General features: G+C 45.5%; 1 protein-coding gene across 2 annotated transcripts in view; it reads right to left on the bottom strand.

Annotated features, from left to right (window-relative positions):
• ZC3H13 (zinc finger CCCH-type containing 13) overlaps window positions 1-17,158 on the bottom strand; it is a 1,331,719-nt gene that overhangs the window by 1,133,100 nt on the left and 181,461 nt on the right. For both annotated transcript variants that reach the window (XM_069639959.1, XM_069639960.1), the window contains exon 5: window positions 14,117-14,225. In XM_069639959.1, the coding sequence (XP_069496060.1) occupies window positions 14,117-14,225 (109 nt within the window). The remainder of the gene's footprint in view (window positions 1-14,116; window positions 14,226-17,158) is intronic.

Genomic DNA, 17,158 nt, shown 5'->3' with positions numbered 1-17,158 from the left:
TCGACACAGGCCTCGAGGCCAGAGCCCCGAGCGTGTCCTTCGACAGCCTGGGCACCGATGGCGCCGACGACTTCTTTGGAGGCGGAGCCTGGAAAGAGTCTGTCGATTACCTCGGGGCCACTGGCATCAACGTCTTCCTCGAAGACATCACAGGTTCACACGGTCTTGAGCGTGTCGAGGACCGGGACCTGGCCCGGGCATGACGAGAATGATTCCCCTTGTCCGAGCGGGACCTCTCCCGCAAATCGTGCCGACCACCCGAGCCTGAATGCGTGCGAGCGGTGTCTCTCAACCAATCACGACCGACCCCACTTGGAGGCACGGACGGACCGATGCCCTGCGATTCGAGAATCGCTAACATTTTCTTCCCGAAGGAATCCCATTCCTCTGGTGTCACCTGCTTGGAAGGGTAAGCTACCCGCCGACGGGCGGAGTCCTCGGAAGAGGACGGGGAAGGCAACCAATGACGGCGCTTCCGGGAGTGCCTCGAAGAGGCAGAGGAGTGGCAGGACCGACTCCGGGACCGAGACCCACTGGATTTCCGACGATGACGCAGAGAGTTGCCTCTCGAATCGTCCGTCGAAAGCCCTGCAGACCTTGACTTCCGTGGCTTAGACACCTTACCTACCGATAACTTCTTCTTGCGCTCCTGCAAGGCTTTAGACATCAGCGACTGGCAGTCGACACAGTCATCCATGTCATGGGACTCCCCGAGGCACCAGAGGCAGGAGTTGTGCAAGTCCGTAACCAACATCTTGGACCCACAGTCCCCGCACTTCTTAAAGCCCGGACGCGGTGTGGAAGACGAGGTAGACATCTTCACGAAGAAAGACTTCACAAAACGAAACAGGTTTGAAGAACCGAGAAAGAACTCCAAAGAGTCGAGGCGCGCCGAGATCTCCGAAGCGAACACGTTCGCGGAAAAAATGGAACTGAGGCTACGGGCGTCGTGCGTCCTACTTATAACATCCAGTGACGTCAGCCGTCAGATGAGGTCCTCGAGGGTGGCGTATCGACGCCGAAAGATTTTCCGAAGCAGCACAGCTGTGGTGATTACGGTCATAGATTTGGAATACGTCGGAGGAACCAATCCCCTCGAAAGAGGTCTTACCTTCGGCCTCGAGTGATGTTTGACGAAGTCCTTTAGGTCCTCCAGAGTGGACTTCTGGAAGAGCTCCCTCCACCTAGCTAGCCTGTTCTTCAGTGCATGTGGAACAAGCCTCCCAGCCGTGGTCAGGGCCAAGGCAGCGGAGGCAAAGGGCATGGGGGTCGGATGTAGGGAAGAGCCTCTCGCAGGATGGACACCTGCTGAAGCCCGCTGAAATTGACATGCACCAGGAAGGAGCGTGGCGTCGGAGGACCAAGTACCTATTGAAAAGAAAAAGACAAAGATATAAGAATATCTGGGGAAGAGCGCGTGGTATTACATGGCTTAAGCCAAACCCAGGAGCGCTGGTGAATTCGGCCCATTCCCGTTGACGCGGAAAAGGGGACTGAGGAGTGGCGCCGGTGGGCAGAGTCAGGCGAGCGCATGCTCTCAGGGCCGCGCCCCCATGCGCCTCTAAATTTAAAGGGGAAGATGATTTTTCTGGTGAAAAAAGGTTCGGTCTCCCGCCCCTCGTGAGGGACGCCCATAGAGTAGGAAGGAAAGGGGATGTAAGAGTAATCCACAGACCAAGAGTAGTATGAAAGGTGCTGTGTTAAACTTTTAACCAACTGGGCTGGGACAGCACAGCTCTTTCAACCTCCCACAGGAACCCTCCACCCTAGCCCTGGTATCCCTAGCCTCCAGAATGTCCCCAACATATTCTAAAGCACAGTAACCACTACAGACTAGGTCTTTTCTAATATGGGAAATTAAAACTAAATGCTCTGGCCTTTTCGATCTATCACCCTCTGGGACTTTCTAAGGGATAGATTTGGTCAGTTTTAACAGTATTATGCCACCAGGACTTTGCTTCTCATTCCATCTACATGTCTCTCCTTCCATGATCTTCCTACTCTCCCTCTCTCTGTACCCCTTTGTCTCTTCTCACTTCCCCTCCTCTCACTCCACCCTTGCACTACCTGTCCCTGCCCTTCTCATTTTCAGCACCTCTCAACTCTCCCTCAATGACCCATCTGCACATCTCTATCCACCGCCTTCTCCCCCTCCCCACTACTCCCCACTACTCCCACTAACACCTTTCACTCCTTCCCCACTCTGCTGCCACAGTCACCCTCACCCGTGAACCCTTTCTAAATCTCCTTACATTCTCCTCCTCTCTCGCTCACCTTTCACATAGCCCTCACTACACAACCGGTATCCGTCAGGTTTCTTTTCCTTTATCTCTTTATTAGTATCCCTTTTAGATTGGCCTTAAGTGGGTGGGAAGTTTCTATTGTAGTTGGTTCAGGCCTTAACTTCTTAATACAGAATCCTGATTCTGACCCAAGGCAAGATGGAGTTTCTCAGTGACTTCTGATTGGCCAGAGAACCCTGCAGAACAACAATGAACATTCTAAACTGTCACTCTTTACCTTTCATCGTCTAACCCCCAGCGGAGAGGACGTGTGTAGTGGCTGCTCCTGCTTTAGTCTTGGGCCTGGTGGATTTTATCCATCAGGCGCTAGCAGTTGAGCGGCTACTCTCTAGGGGGTGTCAGGAGAAGATCTTTGTTTGCCAGGAAAGTGATCTGAAGACAGGAAACGCTGAAGATATTTAGAAATCATTTTGGAGATAAGTGACGATCTTTGAGATTTTAAATCTACTGCTTTGCCTTCATCTTGAAGTCGTTTGAGAGATAACTCGTAAAATGTTGTCTTGGAGCCTGTAACTTTGAATTGTTTGCATGAACTTTGGTGTTCGTTTGAAAGTAAGCGTGAGGTTTAAACGTGCGTTATGCGCGTGAGCTTTCTATCGCGAGAATTCATCTGCGCATGAACTTGTCTGCGCGAGAACTCTACTGCTCGTGTGTTACCTGCGCGTATGTTTCTTAGCGCGAGAATTCGTCTGCGCGTGAACATAAAAAGCACGAGTGTGTTATGCGCGAGAGATTCCTATCGCGAGAATTCCTCTGAGCGAGAACTTGTCCGCGCGAGAACTCTACTGCGCATGTGTTTACCAGAACGTGTGTTTCCTAGCGTGAGAATTATTCTGCGCGTGAACTCTGCTGTGCGTGCGTTTTCAAACGCGTGTGAACTCTGCTGTGCGTGTGTTTTCAAGCACGTGCGTTCTAGCGTGTGAACTCTGCAGTGCGTGGACTCTTCAGCGCGTGGGATTTTAGCGCGGGTATTCTTCAGCACGGTGCGCCTCAACACATGGACTTTTCAGCGCGTGGGATTTTAGCGCGGGTATTCTTGAGCGCGGGTGCGCCTCAACACGTGGACTTTTCAGCGCGTGTGATTTTAGCGCAGGTATTCTTCAGCACAGGTGCGCCTCAACACGTGGACTTTTTAGCGCGTTTGTTCATCAGCGCGTGTGCTTCTTTGCGTGCGTTTCTTCAAGAATCTACGTACTATATTGTATTGTAAATAGTTTGTTTTAGTCTTTTCTTAAGTTCCAAAGGCATCCACTAAAGACAATCTAACTGGAACAATTTGTCAACTTAGAAAAGGCAAAGAGCAAGTCTTCTCAGGTTTGCCATAAATAAGAAGTTACTGTAAATTTCAAGAGACTCAAGTAAGAAAGAGTTTCAGCTACTTCTGCAATCTTCTATAAGAAATTTTAGGAGAAGAGCCAGGTATGATTCTTAACTTATTAGTTCTGGATTTAAAGTCAATTCTAATCCTAGAAGTTAAGTAAGTAATGAGATGATTTGCATCCGTTTTCTTGTATTCTCTGCAGGTTCAGATTCGGTTAGTCTTGACGCAGTCAGCCTGGTGTTTTTATGTTATCCACCTCCCCCTTTCCCTTAGGGGTGTGGTTAACAGAGCAGAAGTGTATTTCTGGTTCTGAGAATTACACTTCACAGGGGGATTGACGGGGGTTCAGCAGCTTCCGCGGACACAGGACCTCTCAGCCTGACAGTATCACTCTCTGAACACAATACTTTACACCCTGCACTCACTCAAAACACTGTCAGAGTCTCCTCAGGCCTCCACTCAATCCGCCCTGCACTCTGCACTTGGTCGTTTGATCCCCAACCACTCCACCTAATCTCTCTACTGGCTGGGCTTTAATAGCCCAGCCTACCCCCTTCTAATATTCCTCCAGGCTCCCACTAGCCTCCCTAGTCATATGCTCCCCATGGCCAATACCTGGTTGAACTATCCATTCGGGCTAAGGGTTTGGGACTTCCCCATGCAGTGTTTAAGGGTTTTAGCCCCACCTTATTTTTATTCTCCATTTGCAGGGTGGCAGCCATATGCTCAGGATGGCAGTTTTCGTTATGGCTTTCTCCATGTGTTGGTGAATTTAGTTTTCAATTTGGTTTGGAAAGAATTTCTGTGTCTCCCCCCCCCCCCCCTACAGTCTACTCCATCAGTTAATTTTCTGTTGTCCCACCATTCCATCTGGGGTTGGTAAGGCGGGTTTGGGGCGTTTCATTGTTGGCAGAAATAATTCCGGTCCATTCCCTAGCTGTTCTCTATTCTGTTCCCCTGGTTGCAGTCCGGGATTTAATTTGTTTCACCCAGGTGCACTTTGGAAGTTGCAGTTCTGAAAAAGACAAAAGAGAACCCATGCCAAAATAAAGGCTGACATGCATTGTGGAAGGGACAGTGGTACAGCAGTCCTATACAAAGCACACTGAGGATAGTAGGGACTACTCACCCTTAATCACTGACATTGTGGAAGAGGTCCCCTTCCCCCTGTGAGAGGGCCATGACCCTGACATAACATGACCAACGACTACACCACTGACCTTCCTAGAAAAGAGCCCCTCAAGCCAGAAGCAAAAGCAGTGGCGGGAAGAGTCCAGAAAGGCAAAGGAACCCAGCAAGGCAGACTAGCTGCTCATAGAACAAAATAAGGGTGCCCACGAGTAGAAGAGGTCATAAGAGGACTACTACGGTGGGGCAACCCACAACAGCCCTGAAAAGCAGATGAAGTGATGTGTTGGAGTCTCAACATCCTTCCAGGTGAAGGCAGAGACCAGAACCAAGGCAGACAGCCTTGGCTGTAAATGTTGGGAAGTAGTAGTAAAAGGACTGGAGACAGTGTAGACAGTCCTGGTACAAAGGACATTATCCAGCACATAAGTGGAGCAAGCAGGAGGAGAGAGGAGGCTAAGTATAGACATCCAGGAGCCAAAACCACAATTTAGAAATCAGTCAAGAATTCAGCATTTAGCCAGGATGGCCAGATCCGGTTCTAAAATTGCAGCAACAGCAGGAAAAGGGCCAGGCTCTTTGTTTGGCCCTTGAATCTGCCACGCAACCCAGACCACTTCCATAAAGTGCGATATCGATAGTCCAGGGACAGGGTCTGGTTTAAACCAATAAAAGCAACTATGAAGATTGCCTCAATAGGAACACAAAGAGCCCATGTGAGCAGAACGGTCATTTTCAGTCTACCTCGTGATTGCCCTCGGCAAAGGAAGCACCTAAAACAAAATGGCCCGACAGTTGGGCTTATACATTTTAAGAAACGCAATGGTACTAAAAAGATACATTGAGCTACTAATGGAGGTAAATCTGCTTGCACCCTTGGTGAAGCTTAAACTAAGTTACAGCCATCACCAGCCTATCGCCTAAAACCTTATGGTCGACAGTACCATATACTCATGAGTGAAAAGGGGTTGCAATGTCAGGGGGACTTGACTATTAGTCTCTCTGGCCTCTTAAAAAAATTAATTTTAAAAAAAGAAAGAATATAACAAAAAAGCAAAAAGTTAAAAAGGAACTTAAACAAGCATTGCCAATACCAACAGAAGCCAGACCTGTTGAAGACAATTTTACTACACCAGAAGCATGCTTACAACTCCAATGAAGTCATTAACTCTCAGAAGGCTTCTTTGAAAAAAATCACTTGCACTTCAAGTGCAAAGTTTGATGGGAAGCCCTGATTAAAGCAAGCTCAAAGAGTTCCCACAAGGAATTGTTTTGGGAGGGGCAGGAACCAGATGGGAATGGCCATAGGGCAGTCAATAGGTGGGAAAATAACCAAACATCTACAAGCTTTGTGTCCCTCCTCATGTGACATTCTCCCCTACCCCCCACCCCTCACCCCCACCCCCCATCTGTACTCTAATGCAATAGTTTTGGCTTATAAGTGACAGTAAAGCAACACCTAATAGCCCAACAAAAAATGGACCCTACAATTCCTAAAATGGAAATTCTGTCTTAACCCCGGTGGTATCTTTACAAGTAAACTGGGCTCAAAGAACGCTCCGTTTACCGGGATCCAGTAATCATAAGCAATACAAATCTCATACCAGTTTACCCATGGTGACCTACGGGTCAAGTCACTGTACTTCTCAGCGAAAACTGATGTCTGGGATTCAAGGCCTCCTTCTCTGATGCATATTCAGTTTAGTGCTGAAGTGCAACGTAAACTGTCAAGCGGGAACGTGGAAGCTACATCAGGTGGCGTAGATTGATCTTTAGTACTGAAATCTGTGGATTCTACTTCTAAACCCATAATTTGATGAATACTACAAAAAATGTGCGCTAGAAGTATCAAAGACGTTATTAACTTTATCAGGATGAGGGTTGGGATAAACGCTGATGGGGACTTGGGCTTTCTCTGTATCTAAAAGAGGGTAATATTTTCTTAGAACAACCTAAACAAATAGTTTCAGGTGAGTTGTTGGGTCAGCCCTTCCAGAACGCATGGGGCTCTCCTCCTTCGCCCCCAAACCAAATTCCATATTAATCCTCCTGCTGTAATGCAAGATTTTCTCCATTTTGTGGACACACTGCTTTAGACCTTTGCAGCTCCTTTAGTGGCATTTATGTAGAGCCTCCCCCACAGGCAGGCCAGATATGGACTGCTGTTAGCTGCCAGGGCTTGCCTTGTAAGAGCTCACAATGCCAAACGTTATTCTATGGCAAAACAAAAGAGGTAATGGCTCGAAGGTTTAAAATTAATCTTAACCTCTGGCAGTGCTGTGGGTAACCCTCCAGATCATAGTTCTTCGTCTGCCAAGCCATTACAAAAAGGGGCAGTCCAGCCCAAACTATTAGGTCAGACATGTTTCTGCCTCGTTGGGCCTCATTGGGCAGCAGTAGCTTGCGTTTCTAGGCCCGGCAGGCACATGCCCCACGTCTGGGCATACTCGTCCCCCTCGGGGTGACTACGGCAAAACAAAAGAGGATGGCTCAAAGGTTTAGAGTTCATCTTAACCTCAGGCATTGCTCTGGGCAACCCTACAGACCATTGTTCTTCGCCTGCTAAGCCATTACAAAGGTTACTATATGCCACTGAGAAGGAGCACACTCGGTATCCAGTCATTTTATTGCAAACAAAACAGTACTAAATTTCAAAGCGGACAATAACACTGAAAAACAGGACAAACATTAATTAAATAAAGGGTAGTGGGGTAAGGTGTTAAAATGGGTCAGGATAGGGTTGGGGTGGCGCTAAAAGGTTAAAAAAAAACAGGGTGAATGGGGGGGCACCAAATTAAAAAAAAAACAAACAAAAACACTTTTTCTGTGTTTTGTCCGCAATGAAATTTACCACTCTGCAATTGTGGTCAGTAAGATCACATAACTAATGCACTCCTGCTGAGGCCTGTTATTCTGGGGTTGAAGCAGCCATGACAGCACAGGGGTTCGCAGACTCCAGTTGGGATGAAAAGCCCCTAACATGCTGGAGACTCCTCTAGTTTGCACGGTGGCTGCCGCGTTGAGGGACGCTGTCTGCAGGGGCTTCGAGCAATGTGCTGGCGCTATGATTTCAGATTGTGAAGGCCTGATAGTGTGAAGGTGTTGGAGATTTTAGTGGTGCACCAATGTGATCAGTGGATTGTGCATATCCTAGATCAGTGTGCACCGATTTCAGCTCTTGCTACAATCGCTGTGAAACATCATCTACTTCAGCACTGAGTTGGCATGCGTGTAGCATCGCAATTCTCACCTCCAACGTTAATAGATTACACACTGGGTTTTTACTGTACACCCTTCACAGAGTACAATCCAGACTTGAAAGTGCCATTCTATTTAATGCCTTGCCCCGGCCTCCTTGATTGAGTTATTGATAAGTGGAGTCCTTACACACGGATGGTTGATCTGCTATTGAATGAGAGGAATGTTGATGTACATTTAGGAACACATGTTCTTCACTTTGACACATTTCTGCTGAGCCTTCATTCTTGCTCATTGCCATTTGAACATGATAGTGCAACTATAATTGGCTGATAGAACACATACTACTCAACCCTATGGTATAATGGTCTTTAAGTTTGTTTTCAAGCAGGAAAAGGATTGTGTCAAACCAAGTTGGAAATGTGAGCGGCGATTCCAACTGTTACCATCGCCAAGGTCCAGTCATGCACACCTTTCTTCAAGGATGGATGAGATGGTGTCCTGAGTGGTTTATTTACAAACCAGACTTGAAGAGTTTAATGGCCAGACAAGCGACATGGATCAATCACCATGTTGCAAAAGCCGAGAATGACATTATTAAAGGCATCCAGATCGATAAACTGGAGTATGGGGGGGAAAAACACTGCAAGATAGATCTGAAAACTTGAAAGGTTAGTTGAGAAGTCGCAATATGTGCAGCCTTGGCAAGAGGGAAGGGGCAGTGACTACACACATGGAGGTCTTTCTAGAAAATGTAATTCCACAACTGTTGTACAGGGCTACTTTGCTAAACGGCTTAATAATTCAAAGGACTTTCGCCATGGACTTTAGAAATACAATTACTATTGTAGAGAAACCGCGTGGTCCTGAGCCAAGAGAGGCGCTAAGGAATAAAGTTTTGACATGGCTGCACCAAAAAGGGGGCAAAACTATCAGAACACAAGATCTGAGATTTTTGCGTAGGATACAAATTAATAATTGGTGCACCATCAGTTATACCGAATTTATCATCATAGGATGCGGCCAAAGTGATCTTCCCTTGTTCGAGTCCATCTAAGAATCTGAACAGCATGTCATCACACACTAATCTGAGAATTATTCTGAACTGATATATTGGACATACTTAGTGTACTTGCCAGATTGTTCGGTGCCATTTGTAATTTTCTTTTTTTTAAATATTTAATTGTCTTTGGATCAAATAGTCAGAACTTGATATTTCATGTCTTATACTTCATTAATTTAACCCAGTTTATATTATGTATGTATATGCCCTGGGTCTTTCTGTTTGTGTTTTTGTGTGTCTAGATGCCTGCCGGATTTGGCGCAATATAAATGAAAGAATTAAAAAAGGGTGAATGTATCTCAGTCCTCACCCAAAGCACAGCCCAGTCTGATAATCTTCAATATCATTAATGTCAACAATCGCAGCGGGATTCAACAGACTAAGAGGGTGGTGAAAATATTTAGAGAACACCAACCTTAATGTTCCTCACATCAGCTTTAATGTGCAAAGGGCACACAAACAATTTGAGCATCTAAATTATTAGACAGAGTAAGAGCATCAGCATTATCACAAGCCCAGATTTGAGTGCCTTCCCAAATCAATGACTGCACCAGCGCTAAAGAGTGGGTAAACAAAGTATGCTGCAATCCCGCTTTCTGCCACAATATAGGCAAAGTAAAATTACAGTGTACTCGGTTTGCCCACTCTTTAGCATTTTTATTTAAATGGTACAGGTGTTTCCTATGGTGGACAGACCCATGCCCTCATGACGGACGTTTAGTCTGAAATGAAAAGGCCATGTTGTAGTCCGTTTCCTCACATTTGAGGAATGCATTAAAACATGTAAACCACAAGTATTCGACATTAGGACCATTCATTAATAAAAACACACTAAAAGGACTTTCGTTTTTACTTTGTGTTATTTTACACCACTCGAGAGCACATGGCATCTGAGAAGTGTTACTTGGTTCTTTATTTTAGTTAGTTTGCCTAGTAGTGCAACTGGCTATTACATTTGGGCTCTTTGACAAAACTGAAACAGCAGGAAATTGTGTTGATTTATTGTAGGTAATGCCTACTTTTCTTTTGGCTTTCTCAATACAGATGCACCAATTTTCTTCGAACAATTTAACAAAATACTGGGCAAATTGTTGCACGCATGGGAGATTTCAATCTTGCATTAAAAAACAATAATGGACAGTTTATTTGGGGGAGGGAGCGAGCTACACGTCAATGTAGATCTGGACTGGTGGGCCACCGTAGAAAATATTTTGCGTATTAGATGCCCGGGGCGCTTGTATTTAAACACTACGGTATATACACATTACTCCGTGGTACATGAATTGGTAACCTGCATTGACCATCCATTGTTATCCAATAGGGCAGCCCCTCGGATAAAGAATTGTGATTTGTTGGCTGAACACTGCCCCATCATAGTCTCATTAGACTGGTGCTAAAACTCGCTTCTGCCCTTTCCTTGCAAACTATATGGAGATTTAAAAACACCTACTGCTTGATCCCAAGTTTCAAAAAGAGCAAATCCGCTACATCTGAATATTTTTGGATCAATGATAGCTCTGTGCTTCCAGCTGGCACTCTGTGGGAGGCATTTAAGGTATACAGTCTGTGTGCAGCACAAAAGGAGGTTGGTATCATGAAAAATGTTTGCAATATATTAAATGGAAAAAGAGCTGCACACACTACAACTGAGGATTTCAGACTTGATTGTGGGTTGTGGACAACCATTGATATATTTTAGCAATACAATGATACTGCAGAATTTACGTTGACCTATAGCTGCCTGTATACATAGTGAACTGCAAAGACCCGGCTAGACTCTAGCCTACAAATGTTTGTACCTCTTACAGGAAGTTGTCCATTTTAAATATAGATAATGGGATACTCGCTAAAATGCTGTGAATCGTACACCAACATTGAACAGACTAGACAAATCGGGATTTATCCCGGGAGATCTACCGAGCTGAACTTCAGGAGACTACTAACCGCCAGAACATATAGTAGCCTTTTTAGACACTGGAAAGGCATTTGTATGCAAGTACTCACGGAATGTGGTGAAAATATGTGGCTTTGGTAAAGTGCCAACTGATTGAATCCATTTACTATACCATGCAGCCAAGGCTATAACTCTGGCTAATTGTGGTACCCGACTGGATGTTGTGGCCCAGGTTTTCTCTGCTATGATTTTAGTGGCTATGAAGCTTTGTCGTCCCAGGATGTGGGAGGAACCTTTTTAAAAGCTGGTGCCAGTTTTGGAGTCATATATAATGTGTTCTGTTCCTTTGGTGCACTGGTATCTTATTGTTCGCTCTACCAGTGATTGAGACCAATTATTTGAACATTTGAAGAGTAAACAGGTCAATGGGACCTCAAGATTGGTTAGCACTGGGCAGGATTGGTAGTGAACACTAGAATTAGGATGGTCTTTATTCTTTCCTCTGATGGAGTCGCCAGACAATACTGTGTTGAGCCGGGCCCCCCGGAACAGAGCGTCTTCGGACGGCACCATGCAGGATTTGGGAACGTTTATGGAGAATCCCGGAGAGGTTAGAGTCTGGACCATCTCCACTGTCTATTGTGCCACCTGGCATGAGGACAAGACCAGACCAGCCAATCGTCCAGGTAGGGGTAGACACCCTTCCAACAGAGCAACGCAGACACTGGGGCCAGGCTTTCGGTGAACACCATCTGGGCTCATTTGAACCTGAAGGGCAAGTCCTTGAACTGCTAATGTCTTTCCTTTGAGGATGAACCTTAGGAACTTCCGATGTTTCGGGTGAATGGGGATGTGGAAGTACGCATCCTCCAGGTGCAACGTCGCCAGGAAATCGCTCTCCTCCAGGTTGGCTAAGCACATGCTGTAGCGTGACCACCCTGAATTTCTGGGACATCAGAAATTTGATGAGATGACAGAGGTCTAGGATGGGCCTCCACGCTCCTGACTTCTTACGAACCAGAAATTATCTGAAGTATACTCCGGAGCCCCGGAATAATTGCCCATTTCAGCAGCATGACTTGAATTTCTTTGGCTTCCTTCTGCGTCCTGGTGGATTGTGGACGACATTGGGTACCTCCACTATAGGCCTGGGAACAGCCTCTATACGCCTCCTGGGCAGTAGAGCGGGAAGGCTGACGGTAGGCAGGGCTGAGCACCTCAGAAGTTCCAGAGATGTTCCCTTTTTGGCAACAAAAGGTCTGCCTCCTCTGTTGCAGCGTGCCCAGAGAGCGCACCATCTCTGTGTTAGTCTTGATGGCAAGAAGCCTTGCCGAAAAAGTTATCCCTGTCGAAAGGCATGTCGACGACCTTGGCTTGGACCTCCTGCCTGGAATGTGGGGCCCTCAGCCAACCTTGATGGTCTAGGGTGACCCCGTCGTCCAATTGCCGCAAACCAGCAAGATCAAGGGCAACCGTGATTCCATGGTCAGATGCCACCTCTCCCTCCTAAAAGGAGGCCATGGCTTCCGCTTCCTTGTCGTCTGGCAGGAAATCGAGGATGGGCCCCAACTTGTGGCATAGCTCTGTCGTATTGGCAGCTGCAGCGGTGGTTTTGCACTTGCCAGCCGCATCCATCTTCCTACCCTCCAGGTCAGGCAGGACTAAGCAAGAGGATGAAGGAATAGATGACCTCTTCCTCACAGCAACCTAGACTACCGAGTCCAGTGTCGGATGGCCTCAGAGGCATTTAGAAGCTGTATCCGGCACCCTATATTTCTTCTTCAGCCTCTCCTTGTTCATAGGCACGGGAAAGAGCTCCTGCATCACCAGCGCCCATCCACCCCAGACGTCATCCAGAAGCAGGACTGACAATATGGTCTTTCTGGAGGATTCACAGTGCTGGAAATGGAATCCCTCCTGATCCTCTGGGAAAAGGTCGAAGAGCTTGGCCGCTCAAGATATTGCCTGGAAAGATACCACCTCATCCGGTGGGGAGTCCCCTAGATGGTAGGTTTACATATGGCAGCTCAGCGTCTGCAGGGATGTAGTCCTCAAACTCATCTGTACCCTGGGCACCATCTGTATCCGGGTTAGTGTTCATACCCGTGCCTGTCCCCGTGAGGGCTGGCTGAGGAAACAGGCCAATAGCACCCTCTATAGGGTGTGACCTGAGGTCTTCAAAGACTTCCTCCTCCTCCAACACGATGGCAGGAGCAGAGACAGGGGCTGGAGACACGACCCTGGGAGGCCCCACAAAGGGGAGCGGGGGAGGCAGGGGTAGTTGAGGGGCATTTGTGGGCTTGGGTATAAAAGATATGGAGGCATTTTCATCTCTCTGCTGGATCCTCTCTGAAAGGTGCCTAGCACAGGCGCACCTAAAGACGGTAGTGCAAGTGCAACAGACCCAGCTGGGACGGACTGAGGCCTTGTAGGCAATGCTACTATTGAGATAGCCATCATGACTGTGAAAATGGTGCCTGCAGTCGTCAACAAGCCTGTTACCGTGACAAACACTGGTACCGCCGGACAATGTTTTGACGACGGGATTGACTGGGATGGAGTAAACTCTCTCAGGCCCTCCAAAGATGGGGTTCACTTTGTGCCCGTTAGCCGATTTACACGTCTGAGATGCTGCGGTTGCTAATCAACGAGGAAGCCGGAGCATCCGACTACTTCGCCTTTTTAGGTACCATCCCCTTCGAAGTGTCCTGAAAGGATCTTGCCCTCTTGCCAGAGGGAGTACAATCTTTGCGCCGGCCAGCCCTGACAGAGACATTACTGCGCACAGACTCAGAGTCAAAGGCCTTACCTTCCTCCAGCCATGTGACCAGTCTCCGATAGTGATCCTTCTTCGAAAGAATGGCAGATGGGGGCATCCCTCCACATCGTGATCCAAAGTATGTGTGTGAAAGGCTAAGTGAAGGAGAGGTGTAATTCCAAGATGGAGAACAGACACTGAGTAACTCACTGGACAAAGAAAGTTGCATTTAAGGCAAAGAAGGAACCACAAAATACAATTTTTGCTGTTTTTTTTTTAAAACCACAAAAACCAAAGAGACTCTCTCGCATCCCTCCTCAACCCCTTTCCAAAATACTGACCCAAACCCACAATCTGTAAGCAGGAAAATGTAATTCAGCAAAACGGTATTTAAAAAAAAATAAAAAAAAAACAACTGTGGTATAGTGTGACTGCAATACTTTACACTCACCATCCCTAGGAGTTTCCCAGTCAGCATTTTCTTCTTCACTTTCGGGAGTTCTCTCTTTGGTAATTTTGATGTCATCTTTTTCCCTGTGCCTTCCCCTTGAAGACTCTTTCTAAAAAAAACAAATGACTTTGTTAATGAACAAAACAGAAAAAGGATTTATACCGGATACACACAAGGTATAAAATAAGTAGGGTCGCATAGCAATTTGCTATGAAATTTTGTAGGTTTGCTAAGCAAATGGACACACACTTGTGTAGCAAAGCGTTGCAAGTTGCAATGTTCAATTAAAGCACAGCTAGTCCTGCATTCCTCTCGTGCCCTCAGTGCTCTCTTGCCCCTTTTTTCTCTTCACTTCAAGTGCTCATGGAGAGAAAGTGCAGCAGTAATCATCTCACCACTCAGTGCCAAAGGCCTGTGTGAGAGTGATGGGCAAAAATTGCATTTTTCTTTTTCAAATAATGGCAAACCAGAAGTAAATCGGGGTGACAGTTTTAGTGATACTTTCATCAAGCTAACCATTTCCTGTCTGACAAAGACCAGTATGTGTTTTTTTTTAAAAGACATTCCTAAAAATTGAAGTGGTTAGATAATGCATAATTATGAGGTTGGTAAAACAGTCTGCAATAAACTAAATGCCAAATAAAAAAGAATGCATAATTATAGTATTGGCACTGTAAAACACTGCATTGTCTCCATGCTTTGCAGTAAATATTAGGTTAGTGTATCTATATCTCATATCTCATATTGATGAAGATGCATCATATTGACAAGTGAACACTTTTGAAAATGTACCTGATCACACGATCAAATGCTTTTGATAACAAATCTAGCTCTGTAACTTGCCGTTTGCATACATCTGTGCAGTTGGTGCTCGACCCATGAGCTGAAACCATACTCATTGACTTCCTATTGTATCAGCCTTTTGCTTTATACCAGCTACCCTGAAAGCGAGATGACCACAAACTACAATATTACACCTAGTTTCTGCATGCTACGCAATCCACTCTGCGTAGTCTCCTACTTTCTTTCCTCTTACATAATGGATATACAAAGCTAACTAGATGTTTACGCAAAGTAGTGATCAATAGTTCCATCTGGTTGCTACCTTACATATCTACTGCACTACCACAGACTGTAGTAAACATCCAGAGCACAATGTGCTTTATAATTATGATTGCATTATATCACCTGCAGGAGACAGCTGGCCAAACTGTTTTCAGAGGCTTTTTACGATCATATATATTTGTGTCCCTTCATGCAGCTAACCCTTTACATTTTACAAACACTCAGCCATGGCTCGTAAAGTCTTTTCACCCACTCGCATAGTCGAAGAGATTTTATGAAGGGCGAATACCATTTGCAAGGTATGTTTAAACTTTTATTTAACATTTACTTTGTTTGCAGTAAATGTCAAATACAAGTTTTACTGTGCACACCTGGCCTCTGGGTGACAGTAGTGTGCCAACAGTAAAGCGGGTTTGTAGTGACCGGCACCATTTTACAGATATCACATTTGTTGTCATGCATTGCTATGGGTCGAGTGCATTTCTCTTAGGTTGAATAGATAAACTAAGGTATAGCCGAATTGTAATGAATTTGCAAGTCCTACCGTTCTTATTAATGTCTTATTTTAGCTGTAAAGCAAACGTGCTGTATTGTTGCTCATTTCATGTATCCGGTACAAATAACTTCTTGCGACGTTAACAATATTAGTACAAGACTGCTAATCAAATTGGTCTGTTTGTTAATCAATACATTTTTAATTAGCAAACTCTGCTAATCAATTTTTGAAAACTAATTTATACCTAGAACAGAATTTAAAAAAAACTCCTCTAGGAGAACATACCAACACTTACTGTCCCTTGTAATACAAGAGCATCTAGAAAATTCCTTATGCAGATACATGTCCACATTGTAAAACTGCCTCCAAAATGAAGAGCATGTTCAAATAAATCCAGTCCAAAAAGACCTCTAAATAAGCTGACAGTTCAATGGTTCAATGGAGGCTTGTCAAAAACTAAACCACATTCATCAAGTTAGTTCTGTCCCCAACTACTCATGAATGGGCAAGGCTCGAAATAACAGTATGCTCACAATTTGACTGTTACTTTTAGTCTTTTCTTTCTAGTGTTACAACGGACATGAAATCCTGTGCCTAAAAGTTGTAGGTTTAAGAATTTGAAAATGTTACATGCTTCACCTCAGCCTGCCGTCACCAAATTCCTAACTACAAGTTGCATTAGGTTCTACACCAAAGGACACAAGTTGCCACAGTGTATTTGCCAGGAAGGAATGACAGAGCAAGGACAAAGCAATAATCATAACACAAGTCATTTTGCATTACTTTGTTGTCTAAACTCTTGCTTCTTCATAGCCAGCGGGGGGCAATTAAAAAGACCAAGTTAATGAGTGGAAGGGAAAGTTTATGCACAGTCCGGTATTAAGGAGCTTGCCGACGTCTTTCGTACAAGATTCAAGTTATAAGCATACAAATCATCACTCATGACACACTCGATATACAGTGTTAACCCTCACAATTATTAGCTACCACTCATTTACATGCTTATGATTACAAATAGCCAATACTCCAATTGGTTCTGCGGTCTTCTCGCTCATCTTCACCACAGGAAAGTAACATCCTCGTCCATCATGGAATGCTGCAAAGCAATTGGTTAACATCAACTGGCACCACCCTACCTCTTATCCTAACCATGTGACATGCACCTTGTTATCAACGTCAACTCAGTGGGCAACTTCAAGGTCAGCCTGACCCTTGCAAATAAAGCAGTCCTTTTCTCATCAGACACAAATATGGGCATGGTTCTTAGCTCTCCTTGGCACAACACATCATGTCATGCTCCGCTTTCCCCATTTATCAGTTCCCATCCCCAAGGGTGAGTCTAGCGTCCTACTAATCAATACAGTTTACGTAGGATTTAGAGCCCATTTTCCTGCACATCTGGAAGTTCAAATAGTGCAACCGTCATTCTGGGGACACTAGGGTCTTAAATCCTGGTTTGTGTTTTTGACATCCCAAGACCT

Source organism: Ambystoma mexicanum, chromosome 7q, assembly GCF_040938575.1.
Source record: "Ambystoma mexicanum isolate Mex_15411 chromosome 7q, UKY_AmexF1_1, whole genome shotgun sequence".
In the NCBI taxonomy this organism is placed as follows: Eukaryota; Metazoa; Chordata; class Amphibia; order Caudata; family Ambystomatidae; genus Ambystoma; species Ambystoma mexicanum.
This window is presented reverse-complemented; position numbering and strand designations above follow the sequence as displayed.